Genomic DNA, 21,398 nt, shown 5'->3' with positions numbered 1-21,398 from the left:
TTTGAGAGCAAAAGTTTGCACCCCCTCCATAAATTCTGAATTAATAATAATAATAATAATTATTATTATTATTATAAATGAAATGTGAGTGTATCGTGCGAAAAGGACAAAATCGACAGAAAAATATTTTGAACCAAAAGAAAAAGTTCAAGAGGTCGAGGGAGTTATAAATGAAGAGTGGATACACAAGTTACCAGACAATATGTATATCACAGATGACTGATGCAACGTTTGTCATTATAATAATAATAATAATAATAATTATATATATATATATATATATATATATATATATATATATATATATATATATATATATATATAACCTTTTTTTATTGTTTCCATTATTAACATCTTAACATACACCATTATTCTGTTACTGCTGATAATGTATTAACTTTTGTTAAAAATAATAATAATAATAATAATAAATAATTAATAAATAAATAAATAAATAAATAAATGATTTAACATCTAACTGACACTTGTTTAGAATAATTTCTTAATCCTTTTCATTGTCTTTTAAGGGTCTGCAAACGTTTATTATTATTATTATTATTATTATTATTATTATTATTATTATTATTATTATGGAGGCACGGTGGCTTAGTGGTTAGCGCGTTTGCACCTCTGGGGTTGGGGGTTCGATTCCTGCCTCTGCCCTGTGTGGGTGGAGTTTGCATGTTTTCTCTGTGCTTTGGGGGTTTCCTCCTTCAGTGCAAAGACATACGTTGTAGGCTGATTGGCATTTCCAAATTGTCTGTAGTGTGTAAATGGCCCTGTGACTAGTTGGCACCCCGTCCAGGGTGTTCCCTACCATGTGACCCGAGTTCCCATGGGCTCCAGGCTCCCCCACAACCATGTGTAGAATAAGAGGTACGAAGATTGTTATTATTAGTAGTAGTAGTAGTAGTAGGAGTAGTAGTAATCATCATCATCATCATCATCATCATCATAATAATAATAATGGGGCGCATGGTGGCTTAGTGGTTAGCACGTTCGCCTCACACCGCCAGGGTCGGGGGTTTGATTTCCGTGGCTCTGTGTGTGCGGAGTTTGCATGTTCTCCCCGTGCTGCAGGGTTTTCTCCAGGTACTCCGGTTTCCTCCCCCAGTCCAAAGACATGTATGGTAGGTTGATTGGCATGTCTAAAGTGTCCGTAGTGTATGAATGCGTATGTGTGTGTGTGTGTGATTGTGTGCCCTGCGATGGATTGGCACCCTGTCCAGGGTGTACCCCGCCTTGTGCCCGATGCTCACCGGGATAGGCTCCAGGTTCCCCGTGACCCTGAAGGAAGGATAAGTGGTATAGAAGATGGATGGATGGATGGATAATAATAATAAGACTACTTTTTAACCTGCATTTTAAAAATTATATTTACATATTTTTTTTAATATCATGGTTTTTTAAATAAAATGGAAAAATAAGTGAGTAAAAACAATAACAAGACTAAAATGAAAGTAAAATACAAAGAAAAATGCATACATACATATTATTTTGTACATATTTATATCTCATTTACTTTAGCACTTAGATGTATTTGCACTTAGGTGTAATTAATACTACTGCAGGACTGGTCATGTTAATTATAATCATCTCAGTAATTTTATTATAAACATTTCAACAGCACTATCTTTTATTCACATACTGTGACACTTAAGTTAGGTCTAGTTCTTCAGAGAATGTTCAGTGTGGCAGTCACCTGCATACTGTTTATAATTCCTGATGGGTATGTAAAGTGAATATATTTGGACATGGAGGTATTTTGAAACATAGTATATTACACCTGCTTTCTTTTGAGTTTACTTTAGTCCATCAGCTAGCTTTAGAGTACTTACAAGTGTTTAAATCAGATATGTACATTTACATTCTGTCAGGGTCTTATTTTAGAATACTTTTATCACTGGATTATTCACCGACCCAGATGAAAAGAGCCAATATAAAAAAAGACATGCTATTTTTGTCAGTCACTGATAAACAAAGGGTATCTGGAATCTGGGGTGGGATATTTGGGCATTAACAAACCACCCCCACATTCCCTGGTTCTCCTGACGTCAAGGCCAGCACTCTATCTAGGCAGGCTGACAAACCCACTGCATGTCTTTCATTCCAGTCACAGACAGCAGCTAGGACAACAGCAAGGTGAATTAATGTCTCTGTGTTGGTTTTATTTCTCATTGTTACATGTGCCACTTTTCATGTGACATTTTGCCTGCCATGTTTAGTATGTTTTTTATACTCTTAGAATAAAAGCTTCCATTTATCACTCTACAGGGTTCTTTGGTTTGTCCATCTGGGAGAACACTATAGTTTCTATGTAGAAGCTAGAAAGGGTTGTCCTTTCAGAAAACATTCCAGGTAGAACCTCTTTCAACAGCTAGAAATGTTAACCATCCAAAGAACCCTTGAGGATTTTCCATGAGTGTGTCTTAGCTCATTATTGGACTTCACGGTTCAAGAACCAGTGATCTTTTTTTTTCTAATTTGATGAGTCTAGGCACTGTTTTAGTATATGAAACATCAGTTCCTTCCTGAGGTTCTGTGAAGAGATGAAGAGCTTGTCTGTCTTTGCAGATGTCTGGAGGAATCTTCTCTCCTTTGGATAAACTTTTCGACCCAGACAGTACAAACTGTCACCCCTTGGTATGCCACTTGTGCCGGGAACAGTATGAGCATCCGTGCCTATTGGACTGTTACCACACTTTCTGTGCCAGCTGCCTGCGCGGTAGAGCTGTGGACAGCCGGCTCACTTGCCCCTTCTGTGGGTAAGAACATGTTAATGCAACTACAAACAAAAGAACTCTAACGTCCTTATTTTGCGTAATACCACAGCACTGCTGAATGTGTGTGTGTGTGTATATATATATATATATATATATATATATATATATATATATATATATATATATATATATATATATATATATGTGTGTGTGTGTGTGTGTGTGTGTGTGTGTGTGTGTGTGTGTGTGTGCGTGTGTGTGTGTGTAATTGTTGATATGGTGAAGTTTTCTGTGAGGATGTGATTATTAGCATTTTTGGAAGGGGTCTCCAGTGTCAGTGCTTTGAAACATTCAAAGATAAAGCTGTAACTGACACAGGAAAGTCTTCAGGATGGATGCCTTTGCCTTTTCTTGATCAAGTTGGATTTTTGTCTTTTAAAAAAATGACAACTCTTTTTAGTTACTATAAATGTAAGTAATAGCAGGAACTATAATTATTCAAGGACACTACATTAAACATAAAATAATGAAAATACATTGTATCATAAACAATTAAAACATATATAATTCTTGGCAAACCGCTGTGATATAAGTGGAATATACTATTTCTTGTCGTTGGTTATTATCCTATAACAACACACCCAGTAGTGTTTTATTCCTTACATAGTCTGTGTTGTAATAACACGATTCTAGTTTAGGGCTGTAAATAGCAGGAATGATAAATTAGTACAATTCAATTGTAATGTGCAGTGTGTTACATTTGAACAGCTTGGCATCATGTTCGCAGCTTAGAATGACATGCATTCATTCAGTTCCCCAATGCCAGGGCATACTAGAGGCAGCAATCAACAGCTGCAGTATAAAATCTGCCCTTGTTTTAGCCTGGATAGAAATACACACGGCATACTTCAGTAAGGCCACTGTGGCGTCAGACAATCACTGGGCATGTACCCTTATCTTGTGCTGTGTATGATTAGAGACAGCTACACTTTCTCTGTCCTGTCATTTCTCCTTGTGTGGAAAAGCAAGTCATGCGACAGCTAACTTCTATAGAATATTTATGGATATCAAATATAAGGAAATACATCAAAAAAGGGAAAACCGTCATGGTTAAATTAACATGTTTATGTAAGTATGAGTTTAAAAGTGCTTGCATAGCTTGTATACATTGCTATTGAATTGGTAATAGTAGCAGAAATATGAACTACACTGGTTTATATTCAGAACTATGTAAACCTTTAATAATTGTTTAGAGACCAAGGAAATCCTGGCCTACACTCATGACTGTTTTTTTGTATCTATCTTTACAAACACTATTTTATCCAGGAATTCAGCACAATGATATTTCTATCCTTGTTACTATGATGACAAGAGAAAGGGCGTGGTAGATACTGTATATAGCAGATGTATGAACAATGTAGAATTTAAAAAAAGACCTTTCTGACTTTCTAAAATGGAACAGAAACAGCATGTGAGATGTGCTTTCCTTTCCTCTGTGCTTTTCAGCCACCAGTCTATTGTGAAAGGGGTGAATGCACTCCCTCCAGAGGACCGCCTGCTGAAGTTCTTGGTGGATAATTCTGCGGACAGCGAGGAAGCCGTGCAGTGTGCCAACTGTGACTGGGAGTGCAAGAAACAGGTCTTATACCATCTTTTGTTGACGCACAAGAATTAAGATTCATATTGATACAATGGCTTTAAACTGATTGTAATTGCATGGGTAAAAAAGGCTTCATAATCTCCAGTTAACTAACCTCCAAAACTTTAGGTTGTTGAATGTAAGCTTTGGGGATTTAGGGCTTTGAAGTGGTTAAAAAAATAAGATACTTCTGAAAAATCATTTCCTTAATGTTAATCAGGTAGATATATAATGTAATCTAAAATACTCTACTATATAATCATATATCTAGATTGTCAGTGCAGATCATCTTTTAGGATTGTTCCACTATTTGCAAGTCAATACACATTTAATGCTAATTCAAGCCTGTGTCCCCAAAGACACAACTGGTTTACTAACATACTAAAGGGTGTCCCAGTAATCTCCATACATGGGGGACCATGCACCATGTCGGTTGTGCCTTCGTCAGTGGATGTTCGTGGACATCTATTTCTCAGCTGGTCAGCAACACTTTCAGTCTTTTTGAATTTGTTCAGGAGTTTGGCAACAGTGTCGTGTGTGATGTGCTTGCCATGTTTCCTGTTAAAGTCCATCGCAACCTTACGACAGCTTCCTGATCCAGTCATGAGAATAAATTCTTCTTTTGTCAAAGCCATTCTTAAAGGCTATCTGGGGAAAAATATAAACTAACTATGAAAAAGTTTAGAAGACACTTTGCTAAAAAGTGTGAATTTCCCCTATGTATGGACACTTTTGGGACACCCTGTATTTAGTATGCAGTATTATATGGTTTAGGACGTAGACCAAGTAAATGAGTCACATGCAGCTGTTTTCTCAGTATTACAAAAAATACAAGTATTGTGTACTTAAAAACCTCTCCCCTGCAACAAGTGCTTGTCTTTTAGCTAGTGAGAAAATATTATTAAATTTATATTATTGTGTGTGCAATATTCCAATCTCTCACTGGTCTGTCCATGTGTCACCTACCTTTAGTTAATGCTGCATTTAAATTGTGGCCATTCTACACAGCTAAATGTTGAATTAACACCTATGTACACAAGGTCAACAGAGCAACCTAACTGACCTGCTCATGTTAGCTAGGTAGCCAAAAAGCAGTGTAGAGAACAAACCCTATCTATGTTTTCTGTGTTTTGTTTTTTTTTTGTTTGTTTTTTACTTTATCTGTGTATTGATATTTCAATTTCACTTGTGCTCCCCACTTTGTGTTTTAGTTAACTAGCTAATGAGTTTGAATTATAGTGTGAATTACCATAACAGCAACTCAGGAGCACCATGTTTTTAACATCATGCATTTCTTTCCCTATTTTCAACAAAGAAACACAAAGCTAAAGTTGCAAACAATATTATTAGACTCCCATTGTGAATCAGGTTTATTGTCAAAATATATAGACTTTCAGCTGTTTGCAATGAACAAATCAAAATAAAGCAAGTGAAATAGCAACACAACCAATGCTTCAAGTGGTTTCCCCAAATTCAACTGAAAATGCAACTGATAATCATTTCTCAATCAGTTTCAAATTCATTCAATCCCCTGAACAGAATCCCTCACAACAGTACAAATATGCAAAAAATATGCAAAAAAAGGTGTTGTCTCAAGCACACTTGATGCAACTAATCAAGGGCTTCATTACTTGCAGCAGGTGTGCTTGAGCTGGAACACGTGAAATACCTGAACTAGCTAGGGGCAGAAAATTCACGAAATACCTGGACGGGGCAGAAAGAAGAAGTTATCAATGGCTGCAACCAGATTTCTGAGAAGGCAGGTTGTGAAAAACCCTCGAGTGACTGCAAAAGACCTGCAGAAGGACTTGGTGGCAACAGGCACTGAGGTTTCAGTGAGCACAGTATGGTGTGTACTTAATGCAGGTTTCCATGCCAGAGCTCCAAGACATAAACCACTACTGACCCAAAAGCACAATAAAAGTCAGCTCAGAATTATATAAATAAGCCACAGAAGTTTTGGGATTCGGTTCTGTGGAACTTTTTGGCACAATGGATCTGCAGTATGTCTGGAGGAAAAAGAATGAAGAAACAACAGTCAAGCATGGTGGTGGCTCGGTGATGCTCTGGGGCTGCTTTGCATCCTCTGGCATTGGAAACCTGCAGCATGTGGAAGACAAGATGGATTCACTGAAGTATCAGGAAATCCTAGGAGAAAAAGTCATGTGGTCTGTGAGGAAGCTGAAACTTGGGCATCATTGGACCTTCCAACAGGACAATGATCCCAAGCATACCTCAAATTCCACCAAGGCTTGGTTGCAGAAGAAGTCCTGGAAGATTCTACAGGGGCATCACATCAAAAATCTCTGGTAGGATTTGTAGAAGGCGGTTGTAGCACGCAAACCCAAGAATATTACTGAACTGGAGGCCATAGCTCATGAGAAATGGGCTAAAATTCCTCAGGAACGCTGCCAGAAGCTATGCATCTCTTTTGCAGCAAGTCATAACAGCAAAAGGGTGCTCTACTAAGTACTAAAGATGCTTGCCATGAAGAGGTTGAATAATTTGGAATCTGGAGAAGTCATTCTAAGTTGGATTTTCGGTTAAATTTGGGGAAACCACTTGAAGCATTTATTGTGTTGAACTATTTCAATTCCTTTTGTTTGATTTGTTAATTGCAAACAGCTGAACGTCTGTAAATTTTGACAATAAACCTGATTTGCAATGGGGGTTTAGAATTTTGATTGTAACCGTAAGTACTGTATATATTTCCAGGATGTGGATGCAATGTATTATTGCAACACTTGCAACCAGCCCCTGTGTGGAAACTGCAGAGAAGCCACCCACAAGGCCAAGATGTTCTCGCGCCATGAAATTGTTTCCCTGGCCAAGCGCACCAAGGAAGCCCACAAAAAGTGTGGTACGCATTGTGTCTGATTTAATGTTTAACAAATCCGGGGGAAAACGTTGGTGAAATTGTCTGTTTTGACATCACTATCAATTGTGTTACTCCTGAGGCTCTGTTTGTATACAGCCCTCCATGAAGAATTATACATCATGTTCTCTACGGAGAAGAAGTCTATGCTTTGCATCAACTGTTTCAGAGACATGCCAGTGTGAGTGTAGCTTCTCTCACTTACAGGACTTCGATCAAATTTTATTTTTTAATCAAACTGTTCTGTGATTTTTTTTTTACAGGGAGAGCAGAGCGCACTGCATTGATATTGAGACAGCCTATATGCAAGGCTGTGAAAAACTGGACCAAGCCGTTTTAGTAAAGATCCTGAAATCTTTACTCTATACATAGGATTCAGACATTGCAAGGTGACATATACTGTACAAAAACCTGTCATATCTTCTTTAAGGCTGTGAAGGAGCTCCAGACATCAGCAAGAGAAGCCATTGTCCTACTGAAAGCTATGATTGGAGAAGTCAGGGCGAATGTGGATGAGGAGGAGAGTGCAATTTGTACCCTTTTTAACAGCATGCAGGTAATACATGGTTAAATTTTACATTAATAAAAATTGTTAGCAAATGAGCAGTGATTAAAGACAAGGTGCAAGTGCTCAAACTCTGCGTGCTGTTTATTTATAGCGGAGTTAAATCACAAGCAGGAAGCAACAATAATCTATAATGCAAAAACAAAAACATAAGCAAGGTCAAAACTAGGAAACCCTTAATCACAGAACAAGGCTTGGTAAAACACATTTACAAAGAACAAGACTTTGCGACAAAAAGGAACATGAAGGTACATACTGTAAAGACCAAATAATCAAGGGATAATCTCAGAACAGGTGCACACATTAGGTAACAGACCAATGAAGGGACAAGGGCAGATCAATACACAAGCACATGGCATTGTGAACAAAAGCACAGGGAGTCAAAACAAAACATGAGCACAGACTTGTCACTCTTTAAACCGCACCATGTGCTGCTACATTCACATTGAAGCACACTAAACTAACAATATTTGCTGCATTACTTAACATTTATTAACAATAACTAAATTAATCAGCACTTGTATTTTTTAAAATAATGAAGCAAATAAACCAAATGAGGAATATTAGAATTAACCAATAATTATTCTAACATTGAACAAAAACAATTCCACAACTACCAGTATGAACTAATGCTGCTAATTAAGGTTTGTGGCCAGACTGAATGGTGCCAGTATTGATATCGCTGACTGTAATTTAATTTATGTTAAACCAGATCACTGCTGAATTCTTAGTTCTGACTGGTCAGAAGTGTTGATTAAGTTTCTATAAGAGCACAGCTCTGTCAATAGTGCTGCAATTCACATCACATTTTTATATCAGTGCGCTTATTCTAAGTTAGTTATTGTTTCAATAGTAAAAGCTAATTCAAACTAGTATGGCAGATGGACCTCATAATTGAAAACTAATAGTCCAAAACCTGATTAAATACATGTTGATATTTAACAAAAAACGAAAGGTGTAAGGAGACATTTACTCTATATAATGTTTATGGAAGGAGTCTCCAGTGTCAGCACTTAATTGTAATAGTAATACTCAGTAAATCTTTTGCCTTCAGTCTTTGCACTTTCTTGGTTTCTTGGTAACATGATAAGCTGTGTTTTGTTTGTTTGTTTGTTTGTTTTTTGTTTTATTAACTTCAAGAAAGTTAATACGTTAGTAATGTTCATAACTATAAACTGATTTAAAATACAATATGTACTTTTTTAATTAATATTTTTTTTTTATCTTTGGCAAATTGCTGTGGTATAAGAAAAATAAAACTCTTTGGGATATGTTGTCTTGCACACTCACACAAACATTGGTAGGCAGCTTCAGGAACATCTTCTTGAGACCTGTCTAAACAAAGGTTATCAAAGGAACTCTGATATTCAAAACCATTCTCCCATAATGGACTGGCAAATGTGTGAAACTACAAATCTTTCTTGAATCCCTTTGTCTATAGTTATGGCTCTGCTTTTCTGTGATTTCTTATGCAACAACCGTAGTGCATCAGTGAATGTGTGGCTCACAGAGTCTGGGTGCTTGGCCCTAAAAATGCTACAGGCAGCTTCAATTCTGCTTTATTCTTTATCTAATTTATGTGAATTTATGTCATTTAAATAAACATTAGTTAATGCAGGTGTATTTGAGTACAATTTACACAAACATCAGTTAATACATGTGTTAGCTTACTTTTGTTTGAATTACTTCTGGTTTATTAAAGCTTATGTTTATGCATTTTTATGTTAATGCAGTAATGCAGCTAATGCAGTAAATATTGTTAGTTTAGTGTACCTTAATGTAAAGTAAAAAATCATACTTTTGCTACAAGTTGGTGTTGTAAAATTTAGATTTTATAAATGGTACTCTGCACTTGTGTCTTTCAGGAAAAACTAGCAGAGAGAAAGAAGATACTGCTCAAGGCAGCTCAAAGGTTAGTGTCTTATAACCTGATGTTATAAAATACAATCAAATGTAATATTCTTTTGTTCTGAGGAACACATCATATCTCCATCAGCTATATAAAGCCCAATCAAATCCACAGAGAGCTTTGAGGCAGTAGCAAGATATTATGGATCTTATTACAATCTAAAAATATCTCAGTGATATTGCTGCCTGACATCTCACTCTGCTTCTGTTCAAGAGATAATTATAGTACTTTGTTTCTATGTTCCTAATTTTCTGTATCATGGGCACCCTGAAATTCAGTATAGTCTTAAAGTATTTTATTCCTCTATTGTACCACAGCAATTACTTTCTGTTCCTTCAGGTTAGTGACATAAAAATGGTGCTTGACATGTTAACCTCTTGATTGCTCTAGTCTGAGAAGTTACAAAATGACTCTGACATTGGAATGTCTTTCCAAAATGCTAAATAAATGTCCCCATATCAACAACTGCACACTTTTAAAAAATCTATTTATCTAGACCATCAATGATTCAAGTCATTTGTAAATGACTTGTTGCTGTAGAAATGATAATGCATTAGAACAAGTGAATTAACTACTGTCTGAGCCATGCTATTATAGAAATTTAATCATCACCTCCGGATGCATCATAATTAAGAATTTTTTCATTATGAATGAATAATGAATCATTTTGCAGCCAGCATGAGGAAAAGGAACGAGCTTTTAAAGAGCAGCTGTCACACCTGGCTGCACTGCTGCCAACTCTCCAGGTCAGAGCTTTACCTGCTGTCTCTCTGCCTGTCTGTCTATCTGATTCAGTCTATCTGATACAGTCATTTCTTCTGCAGGTCCATCTGGTTACATGCTCTGCTTTCCTTAGTTCAGCAAATAAGTTTGAGTTTCTAGACATGGGTTATGTAAGTAGACTTTTTTTTCCCCTCAGGAAACTCACATTTAAAAAGCTACATGGTTATAGGCAGGAATGGAAAAGTACACAAAGTGTATGTACTATGTTGTAGGAACTAAAAGTTATATGAGTTAAAGGTCAAATGTGTCCATACCTACATGTGCTACTGTACTCAAGTATTTAAAAGTAATTGATTCTACTTTATGCACTTCAGTTTGGATTTGGGTTTGTGGCAGCATTCAAGTTTATACTTTTTCAAATGCCTACTAAATTAAATTTAATTTTTTTAAAAATCCAACCACATCAACTCACTTATTTAAATTCATACTTATTTTTCATGACATCAGGTTCATTTTCTTTCATCAGAGTAGGTTAATACAAGAATGCTATTTATTATGAAGGCCAGGTGAGACCGATAGTCAGTACTTGTACAAAAATGATAGTTATACCACACAAAAATTGTCTTGGATTTGATTGGATGCTTCAAAAATTGTTCATCAATAAATATCAATTTCACAGAAGCAGAAATTAGTATAATTGCTAGCCAGGCAAAAGAAAAAAATATTTTAGTCATGATCTCTTATTCTATTTGTAAGTACATTGAAAAAAATCTCAGCAAGTGAAAATATCTGGACTATTGAACTATATGAACTGATATAATATTTCTTATTATGAGATTATTATAAATGGAATATACAATTCTTTAGCCTGGTTTTTTGTTGGTGTTTTTTTTTATGCTTTTACCCATTTCAAGCTTTACATTTTCATGTTTTAATGGCAGATAACTTTAGCAATTATCTGGCACTAAAACAAGACTATTTCAAGCTTGAATTAGTAGATGTCTAGACATAGGTTGAATAAGCTTATGTTTTGTTTAGCGTAATCTTATAATAGAAAAAACTAACTAAATATAACTATATTCAAGATAGTTTTACTTTCTAAGATGTTATTTTTTGTAGTGTATTTGCAAGGTCTAAATGAATAAGCATATGAATATCAATAATGAAACAGGCACCTCAAATTAAAAAATGCTTTATTAAAATGTGTTTGGTGTAGAGAGTCTCGTATAAAAATCTTTCATTGTGGTTTTCCCACCTCACTTAGCAACTGATGGAGAGGTTAAAGAAGATTGTAAAGCTGCCTCACAGACTGAGACCATCTCAGAGCAGTAAGGTAATAACAGGCTGCACATTTAGCGTGTGTTCTTTACTGTCATCACCTTTCTCATGGAGTGTCTATTTACACAGATAAACACGGAGTATCGCTCTGAATTTGCCCGCTGTCTGGAGCCCCTGTTACTTCTGGGTCAACGACGCTCAGTGTCCACGGCAGGCAGCATCTCAGGACTGGGCAATAGCGGTGGACTGTTAGTGTCTCTGTAATGTGTACAGTAGAGGTTCTCAAACTTTTTGCAGTTCAGGACCCCTATAGTCATTGAGCTGTTTATTCCTGAAATTTCCACTGACAAGACACATTAGTTCTATGTGACGTTATTTATAGACTTGTTCTTGAGTTATTGAGACCAGTCAAATAAGTTAATAACTAATAATCAAAACTCAATAATAAATATAATAACTTGGATAATGATGAGTTGTGATTTCCACCACTGTAACAAAAAAAAATCACAGATGTCCTGGCTATGCTTCATAGACCCCCTGTGCTTGCTAAAAAAACTGAAAAATGTTGAGTCAACGCTGAATTTCCACATAGCAGATTTTTTGCTCCCTGCAGGCTGCCATCTGTGACCTGTCACTCCCCAACAGGCGGACACATGACACTAGATTCTTCAGTGGTCCGAAAGCCCACTTCTCACCGCTACATCAGCACTAAAGTCCTCCTGGCTGAGGGTGGAGAGAGTCCCTTCATGGAGCACTGCAAAAATTATGAGAACAGCTACAAGGTGCACACAGGATGCTAATATGCTAGTTATACAGCTTGTAACTGCATCTTTGTTTGTACTTTTGCCTTATTACCTCGTCCCTCTAAGTAGAATTTGCAGACAGAAATCCAGAAGCTTAAGGACCAGGTGCAGGAGATTCACAGGGACCTGACTAAACATCATTCCCTCATAAAGACAGACACCATGAGCGAGATCCTGGACAGGTCTCTGGAGATGGATGGCGAGATCTCATCAGAATACACATCTGTCGAGCTGATGAGGGCCATGTTTGAGGAAGTAATTTTCATAAAATGTTTAGCATATTTGTTCTTGAGGTGGATTAGCTTCAACTTAAATAATGAAAACTGAAAGTTCTATTACATTTTCCTCTTAGATCTGGGAAGAGACGTACCAAAGGGTGGCAAACGAGCAAGAAATTTATGAAGGTAAATCAATATAAAGTGCTACTTATAATACACTTTCTAGCCTAAGGTTGATAGCCTGACTAATTTTTTTGTTCCTAGCGCAACTTTATGACTTAGTTCAGTTGAAGCAAGAGAACTCTTACCTGACGACTATTGCTCGGCAAATTGGTCCTTACATCCAATCCATAGCAAAGGTGAAGGAACGCTTAGAACCCAGGTCAGCGCTTTTTCTGTCACATCAAGGCTTCAAATCCAATACAGTCCATATAATCTGTCATGCAACTTCCCTGATATGATTTTAAGCAGGCTCAAGGAGCCAAAGGAGCTTAAAGATGACCGCACTGAGACTATGCTGAAAATTTATGAGGACAGCAGCATGGCAGCTGATACCCAGCACAGGCAAGCTCTCATCACAGCTAATCAACTTTTTTCTGTATTGTCTGTTTGGAAGAGGAATATATGATGTAACAACTGTAACATAAAGACAAGACGATTTCTGTCTATGCAAGTTTTAAAAAATACAGAAAAGTTATACTTTCCTACAGAAAAACATTTGCCCTATTAATAGAACATGTAAGTTTGATGCCAAAGCCATCTGTGATGAGGAATCCAAGAAAGCATTGCAATTGGCCCTGCTCTATGGTGTGAAGGATGGCGGTATTGTATCTCTTGTCAATCAGAGCAACAATAATCATGGGCATCTGTAAGTGCATGTATGCACAAAAGGGCAATTAGCACTTTTCTCCAAGCGTGTGGCCAAAAGTTTGTGGACACCCAACCATCCAGATTTAGTCCCTTTTTTGCTGTTATAATAACGTCCACTCTTCTGGGAAGGCTTTCCACTAGATTTTGGAGCATGGCTATGGGGATTTGTGCTCATTCAGGCATAAGAGCATTAGTGAGATCAGGCACTGATGTCAGGTGAGGCAAATCAAAAATATATTTGAGTAAGGCTTTTTTTCTGTTTTTTAATGGTTATTATTTTCTAAATTTTCTAAATATAAAAAGCCTTTTGTATTCTGGGACCCGTCTAACTATAAAGAAAAAAATACCACAAACCCCATTCGCAGTCCATACAGGAGTGCGTGGAGGTTTTTTTTGTGATTGTTGCGGTCAAAAATGCTTGATTTTTGCTGCGGAGTTTTTTGTGGAAAACTACTTGAAATGGTGAAATTTCAGTTACACTCAAATGTTTTGCAATGTCTTTCGCAGTGATGTTTGTTAGTAAATGAGATCTTTTAGCTGTAATCATGTTCAATGCACATGAATCGAAGAGGGTTTTGATGGAATGTGCATTGTGATGACGTCACACGACGCACCTTGGCCCAAATCTGCCGTAATTTCGAAAAATTGCAAACAAATATTGCGGAGTTTGCTTGATTTTGCGTTAATTCCTGTGATCGCTAAATACTGGAGTGACTGCCCCCTTGTATAGACTGTTTTTATGAACATAATCCAATTGTTCACACAATAGGCTCATTATTTAAGTCTGTACAATAATATTCATATATTGGCTATTTATGCAAATGACCAGCCTAACAGGCTAATAACTGTAAAAACTCAATACTAAATATAATTACTTTGATAATAGTGAGTTGTAATTTCTAGCACTGTAACAAAACTAAAAAAAAATGTTTTTTAAATCACAGCCCCTGGCTATGCTTCACAGACCTCTTAGAGTCCCCAGACCCCACTTTGAGAACCAAGGGTCTGCATGATGACAATGTAAGAACAAAAAAATAGTTTTCATGGAAATCTAATTGTGTATGAGTACAAGTATTCATTTTCAGTCATGCTCAGGTAATATACTGATAAAGTATAATAAAACATCTATGTTATGTTATTATTGTGATGTAGTGAGTAGCTGTTAATGTGGTTTATCTCAACAGCAATGAACTAACATGTACCCATGAGGACTACTGAACTCTGAACCTATCCGACGACTCCAACCTCAAAAGCAAGGACCTGTACAGGCTGAACAAGCAGAAATGCACAACTGACACAAACCACTATGTCCCTGTTAATCCACAAGCCAGCTGATTAAGCAGACCGACAACTTCCTTGACTAATTGTAGTATTTGAGAATTCAAGACAATAGATAAGGCATTGCTGATGTTTAAAATGCAAGTGATCTGCTTTAGAGTGCACTAATTAAAACAAAGTCGAACATAATATATTAAATATATTATTTCTACACGGTCTTTATATTAAGTGTTTATTTCAGAGGTTTGTAGTAGTTCTGTATGCTCAGTGTCATAATCAGGATTAATTGTACAGTTCCTTCACATTTGTCTTTTTGTAATACTTAATATACTGCAACTTGCCATCCTGCTGTACATGAATGAAACCTTTGAGTCTGACAATTAATAGCAACTGTTACAGCGGCCATTCATTGAAAAGTGCAACAAATGCTACTTCCTGTCTTCCAGTGAAGCTAGTTCATGTTGAAAATGAAGGAAGGATGTAAAGATGAATATAAATGGCCCTGGATATGACAATGTACATAACCACACAATGCATTATCGGATTTAGTTAAATGGACTGGAAGGATTGGTGAAAATATTGACACAATGATAAAATGAGAACAGAAATAGAAACTGACCAAAATACATGCAATGCATAGAAGTTATAGAACATCAAAAACTCATCCATGTGACAAACTTTGTGTATCCAGTGTGCCCATAAATACATCTGTTAGAGTTGGCCACTTCATGCAGAATCCAATTAGCTAGCAGACACTTCTGCCCACTCAACTTATGGTTGATTTTTGCCTGCAGCTCCAAGTTTATCGCCATTAACTTGGCGCACGATGTTTAGGAAAGTGTTTATTAGAGATTGTCAGCATTCAGCACTGAGATCTGCATGTGCCCAAAACTGCCTGAACAGTGTTAGGAGCAATCACCAAAAACAAAGTTTAGAAATATCATAATGTGTAAAACTCCTACAGAAAAATTTCAAATGTAATAAAATTCCTTTTTGTCCAGCCACATGACAAACGAATACCAAATTCAGACCTGCCATCCCTGAAGAGGAATAATGTGGTCTTAGCTCAGAAAATCTTCAATATTAATCCATTCACAAATCACTTCTCTAAGAAAGTGGAGTGTATATATATATTGCTTTTTTGTTTGCTTTCCTACAGATTTTACCCGGTGCTTCTTTTTGTTGGCAAAGCTGCCACTTGCCTGTTTTAGTTAAGATGTATACACTGTAAATGTTTACATGCAAGGAAGTCAAAAAGTTCATTTTCTTTCTTCCTATTCTAGGAAAAAGATGTGACATATAGCAATATATAAGAAAGTGTGCATGGAAAATTTTCGATTGTCTACATCTTAACCAAAACGGAAAAACTGCAGCTTTTGCCCACCCCCTGGTAGTTAGCGTACAACCCCACATATACATTCACTCCGGTTTCAACTATGACAGGATTAACAACATCGTTTGAAAAGGTGACTAGTGCTGGAAAGCAAGCAGTGTTTTTAACCACATTCTAATTATCATTACATTATTATAGAGTTGTTGTTTTTTTTGGCATTTCATCTTATCTGAGTTTTTACCTAATAAAGATTAAAAATACCATATGTAAAATACTAATTTATTTACTAGGAGAATGCTCAAGCTTTCCTGTAAAATAAATAAAATCTTGTATAAGTATCTGGTATATTTGGTATAATTCAGGTTGAATGTATACTGAGTTGCAGTATACTTTTCCTAGCTAATATACTGTACAACCTCAATGCAGTTTCATTACCTTTACATTCTAAACCATAAAACCCTTCTTTAAAAAAAGAAGAAGAAAAAAAACCCACAAAGGCTTATAAGAAACTACTAAGAAACTGACAAGAAATGACACATGAAATGGACAGATGTGTTAAACAGGTCTAGATCATGAACTAGAGATGCAAAACAGGTCAACATGAATATGTGGATGTAAAAGTATTATATGATGTATGAGAGAAAAGACAAGGTGAAAATTGATAACGCAGGAGAGCGCTGAGAGACTTTATAGCCGTGTGTGTTTTCGGTCCAAATTGCGTCGAGGTAGAGGCTCCACCCTGCTCGGAGTGAACCGTTGTGTCTAAGAGCAGATCAACAGGCCAGTCTCTCTATACCGTGTGCCCTCATTTCTCTTGGCGTTAAAGTGAGCCACAAGGTCACCAGGTGACCAGTTCACTCACAGCGCCAGTCCAGGAAGTGTCCAGGAGTGCACTAGACGTTTCTGCGTGTATCCATGTGTACCAGTCTTATGAGTTTACCCTGATGCCTGCGATAAAGGGCAAACCAGAGGGCACTTTCTTTTTATACTCTATGTAGTCCTCTCCAAAGAAATGGATGAGAGAGATCTCCTCTTCCTCGACACGCTCCTTGAAGAACCGCCAGCTAGCCAGTGTATAGGCCAAGAGGCATAACGGGTTGCACAGCAATATCTACAGAGAGAGTATTAATGCTGTGATACCAAATATTTAAAAATACCACATGATTGAATTATTGGACAACTGTACAAATTAGCATGTTTACAGGTGTTCCTATGAAAGTGGACGGTGAGTATATATTAATATAAGGGTGGATAAATCAGTAGCCCGGGCCAAGCAGATTTTTCTATCTGGGCTATTAGCTTTTAATTCATAGTTTCCCAGTCTAATAAACAGAAAAAGAAGAAAAAATGTCAGTAAAGGAGTACTTTTGTGATATTTGTTATGTAGCAATGTGTAAACACATTGGCTGAGATGTGACCTGGCTGACTGAAGGACATTTTTTTTTCCTACATGGATTTAGGAAAGTGCATGGATGACAGACAGTCTTAAAGCTCAGTGCAGTGTTCAATAACTATCCTGCGAGGAAAACAGTCACCTCATGGTTAACCATAATTGAGAGAAAATAAAGACACTAGCCAGACTTTAATATCTTATGTGCAACGTGAGGACAGAACACTGCAAACATTCACCAACTTGCTGACCTTTTTTTGCACAAACACAATGTGCTGCTTCACTACAAAAGGATAATAATCATTAACTGGTTCCTTTCCCTTAATTTGTATTATTGCAATTATCTAGCTAACTAACCTGCCATACTATCATAATATGTTAACGATAATGTTTTAGCCAAATTGATTGGGTTTCTGGGCAACCACAACATGGGACTGGGAAGCACACTGGAGCTTCCACTTGCCTAGTGGGCTAGATAATAAACTGATGATTCGTCCACCCCTACAATCACATAGTAATCATACATTTTTAGTTATAACTACACTATGTTCAAGTTTTACCCAATGGAAATTCAGGCCCAACAGCCATGTTCTAAGCTTTATCTGGCCACCTCATACCTGTGTACCGATGCTCCAGTAGAACCAGCCCACATATGAGGGGTGTCTGAAGAATGAATAGACACCGTTGGTGACCAGCACGTGGCTGTGAGCCTTCTCATTCTGCACTATGTGGTTGAAGTTGGATCCCGCTGTCAGCATGGCAGACTTGCGCAGACAGTCTCCACATAACACCATTATTAATCCCACAACACAGATCCAGTTCAGCTGCTTCAGCTCTGCCCAGGGATGCATTTCAGAGGATTAGTCATAATATGGAAAACATACAAAATAAACACAGTTTGTCAAATGGTTACAGTAGCAGATAAGCTGGAAATGTGTCAAACTTTACATCATCCAAATTGTTATCAGGATTTCCTTCGCACGTTCACAAAAAAAAAAAACAGAGGTTACTCTAGGGCAGAGGCATTTAATCATATCCACAATGTGCCGGTGTGGCTGCAAGTTTTCGATCAGCTAAGCAGCAGCTACACCCAATTCTACATGAACAATTGCACTACTGAATACTTGAGTAATGAATATAATTCCACTTCAGCCCTTTGCATTACAATTTGCTAATTAAAGACACTGATTGGACTTGCTTGTTCAGCACATCCCACAGATTGAGATCTGGTGAGTTTGGAGGCCAAGTCAACACCTTGAACTTTGTCATCTTCCTCAAACAATTCATGAACAATTTTTGCAGTGTGGCAGGGTGCATTATCCTACAGGCCGATGCCATTAGGGAATACTGTTGCCATGAAAGTGTGTACTTGGTCTACAACAATGTTTAGGTGGGTGGTACGTGCCAAAGTAACATCCACATGAATGCCCAAAGTTTCCCAGCAGAACACTGCCCAGAACTAACCACTGTATACCGGGAACACCCCAAAAGACCTGCCATTTTGGACATGCTCTGACCCAGTCGTCTAGCCATCACAATTTGGCCCTTGTCAAAGTTGCTCAGATCCTTACGCTTGCCCATTTTTCCTGCTTCCAACATGTCAGCTTCAAGAACTGACTGCTCACTTGCTGCCTAATATATCCCACCCCTTGACAGGTGCCACTGTAACAAGATAATCGATGAAATTCATGTCACCGGTCAATGTTTTAATGTTACGGCTGATCATTGTATGGTGGCATCTTTTTTTAAAAGGAAGTTTTCTTGTAGTGTATCCTTACTAAGACACTAAGTTGATCTTTGCTTTCATTTTGTCCCCTGTCAGAGATGTGAATACGACATACGGTATCTGTCCGTTATAAAAGCACTATAGCGAATCTTTCAGATGACTACTACTACTAGAACAGACCTGGAACAAGCAGTTTTTCCACAATGAACTCCATCCAGGAAGCGAATGCTGCTACAGTGTATTCAAAACTGTGGTTGAGCAGGAAGGAGTCTAGAGACAGACTGCGAGGGTTGATGATGGCTGTGACCAGGTATTCAGAGTAGTGGAAGAATGTTAGTGAACACATGTACCTGCAGAAAGGCAACACTACAGATTAGACATTGTGACTTCGGGACATTCACATCAGTCACATTGCATAATTAGTTTTAAAAGTGTGATTCAATCCTCATTTAATACTGAGATGCAGAAACTTTAAAAGGTCATGTACCAGCCAAAGTGTGTCCATGTCGAGTCTGCAACACTTATGATCAAGCCACATCCAAAAACAAATCCTAGAAAGCAAGCTCGCACAGCGACCTAGTAGGGAAAAACAAAGGGGGAAAATATATATATACTTTTTTTTTTTAACGTGAATAAAATCTGCGCACAGACAAAGTACAGACTAAACAGCACATCTATCCGTCTTCATGATCCGATGGCTCACCAATCCAATTAAAGTGGATTATGTCCATTTAAACACACTGCCAGCAGGACAGCTCAGGTTAATCTGCTGAGCCTAAAGAAACATTAGCTGTGCGATTTTATTTTCTAGAAAATAAACTAATTCCAAAGGAATAAAACAGCTTCATCGACGTGATGATATTGATCCGATTACACTGAATGTAAACACAACACTTAGCTTGTTTAGCTCTCACTCTTACCTTGTATAGAGGTCCCTTGTAAAGGATTAGCAGGAAGCCGTTGATAACTGTAATATAAAGCGCAATGGCTATTTTCCCGTTTACACCGGTGAGGTAATCGAATATCCAGTCAACATGCGAGCCAAACTTTACAAACAGGGGTATTATTGTCACGCCGAGACCTAAAAGAAAGCTTGTAATACTTATCCTCCCTTCCAGTACCAACTTACTGCCTGCCATGTTGAAAACAGGGAGGTCTCGCCCGAAATCTCGCGAGACTCTTCCGCACACAATAAATTCAGAGGGCGGGATTTGTCGGAAAAGAGCTGGTACAAAGGGATAGCCTTCTTATTCTAGATCAAATTTTATTTATTCTACTTTACTAATAAACATATGATGGTTTTTACATAAGATAGTCCTTCATGTACAGCCAAATGAATAAATACTGTGGAGAGTAAATCCTACATGATGTTCTCCAGTGTAGTAAACAAGGCTGTGTATTGTATTTTAACCTTATTCAAATCTTGTTTATATCCTTATTTTCCTACGAATATCTAGCTCCAACACTTAATGTGCGTCCCCCACATATTCCTGTGTTGGATGTATAGTGGATATAAAAAGTTTAGACACCCCTGTTAAAATGGCAGATTTATGTGATGTACCTAAAAAAAGACATTTAAACCAAGATATATTATGTCCAAACTTATTCCACTTTAAATGTGAAATTACAACGCGTAAAAAATGATGTGAAAAACAATCAGAAACATTTTAGGGAAAAATAGGGGGGGACCCTTAACCCGAACCTACTCTTTTATAACTGTGGGTGTGTCTGTTTTCAGGATGAACCAATCACATTCAATCTCATGTTCAAAAGTAATTATCATACAGCTGTCTTCAGTGAAATTATTCTGATTAACCCCAAACAAAGATCAGCTGTTTCTGTAGGATTTTCTTCATGTCTTCCTGCTGAAGCTGATCTGCATTGAGCCTGTGTAGATCGGGGTACAAAAAATGTCCACAATATTAGATATACCATGGAATATCATGAAGGCTATCATCAACAAGTAGAGAAAATGGAGCATCACAGTGACATTACCAAGAATAGGACATCCCTCCAAAATGTATAAAAGGACAAGACAAGAACTTAACAGGGAGGCTTCCAAGAGAGC

At 37.3% G+C, this 21,398-nt stretch overlaps 2 protein-coding genes across 6 annotated transcripts; one reads left to right on the top strand and one right to left on the bottom strand.

Annotated features, from left to right (window-relative positions):
- The first annotated feature begins 2,122 nt into the window (after positions 1 to 2,122).
- On the top strand, positions 2,123 to 16,496 carry rnf207b (ring finger protein 207b). 5 transcript variants are annotated; one of them, XM_053643921.1, is made up of 19 exons: positions 2,123 to 2,142; positions 2,575 to 2,765; positions 4,230 to 4,362; positions 7,078 to 7,222; positions 7,337 to 7,418; positions 7,501 to 7,576; positions 7,668 to 7,793; positions 9,668 to 9,714; positions 10,385 to 10,457; positions 10,536 to 10,604; positions 11,699 to 11,767; positions 11,842 to 11,960; positions 12,326 to 12,494; positions 12,585 to 12,770; positions 12,868 to 12,919; positions 12,998 to 13,115; positions 13,205 to 13,297; positions 14,548 to 14,623; positions 14,788 to 16,496. In XM_053643921.1, exons 2-19 carry the CDS (start codon positions 2,575 to 2,577, stop codon positions 14,791 to 14,793), a joined length of 1,830 nt encoding a protein of 609 aa, XP_053499896.1. In that variant the 5' UTR covers positions 2,123 to 2,142; the 3' UTR covers positions 14,794 to 16,496. The 5 variants fall into 5 exon arrangements, with proteins under 5 accessions (XP_053499896.1, XP_053499895.1, XP_053499897.1 ...); XM_053643920.1 differs by having other exon boundaries at positions 13,202 to 13,297; XM_053643922.1 differs by lacking the exon at positions 14,548 to 14,623 and having other exon boundaries at positions 13,202 to 13,297.
- On the bottom strand, positions 16,480 to 20,827 carry icmt (isoprenylcysteine carboxyl methyltransferase). The gene is made up of 5 exons (XM_053643925.1): positions 20,251 to 20,827; positions 19,818 to 19,906; positions 19,511 to 19,680; positions 18,222 to 18,439; positions 16,480 to 17,325 (listed from the first exon to the last, which is right to left on the bottom strand). Exons 1-5 carry the CDS (start codon positions 20,467 to 20,469, stop codon positions 17,143 to 17,145), a joined length of 879 nt encoding a protein of 292 aa, XP_053499900.1. The 5' UTR covers positions 20,470 to 20,827; the 3' UTR covers positions 16,480 to 17,142.
- Positions 20,828 to 21,398: the final 571 nt, after the last annotated feature.

Source organism: Ictalurus furcatus, chromosome 15, assembly GCF_023375685.1.
Source record: "Ictalurus furcatus strain D&B chromosome 15, Billie_1.0, whole genome shotgun sequence".
Classification (NCBI taxonomy): Eukaryota; Metazoa; Chordata; class Actinopteri; order Siluriformes; family Ictaluridae; genus Ictalurus; species Ictalurus furcatus.
This window is presented reverse-complemented; position numbering and strand designations above follow the sequence as displayed.

Coding starts and splice junctions, on each gene's coding strand:
- icmt (XM_053643925.1), bottom strand. CDS start 20,469: ATGGCAGGCAGTAAGTTGGTACTGGAAGGGAGGATAAGTATTACAAGC. Junction 18,440..19,510: donor GGAAAAACTGCTTGTTCCAG/GTCTGTTCTAGT, acceptor ATCCCTGGGCAG/AGCTGAAGCAGCTGAACTGG. Junction 17,326..18,221: donor ACTGGAGCATCGGTACACAG/GTATGAGGTGGC, acceptor CTCTCTCTGTAG/ATATTGCTGTGCAACCCGTT.
- rnf207b (XM_053643920.1), top strand. CDS start 2,575: ATGTCTGGAGGAATCTTCTCTCCTTTGGATAAACTTTTCGACCCAGAC. Junction 7,419..7,500: donor TGTTTCAGAGACATGCCAGT/GTGAGTGTAGCT, acceptor TTTTTTTTACAG/GGAGAGCAGAGCGCACTGCA. Junction 10,458..10,535: donor CACTGCTGCCAACTCTCCAG/GTCAGAGCTTTA, acceptor TTTCTTCTGCAG/GTCCATCTGGTTACATGCTC.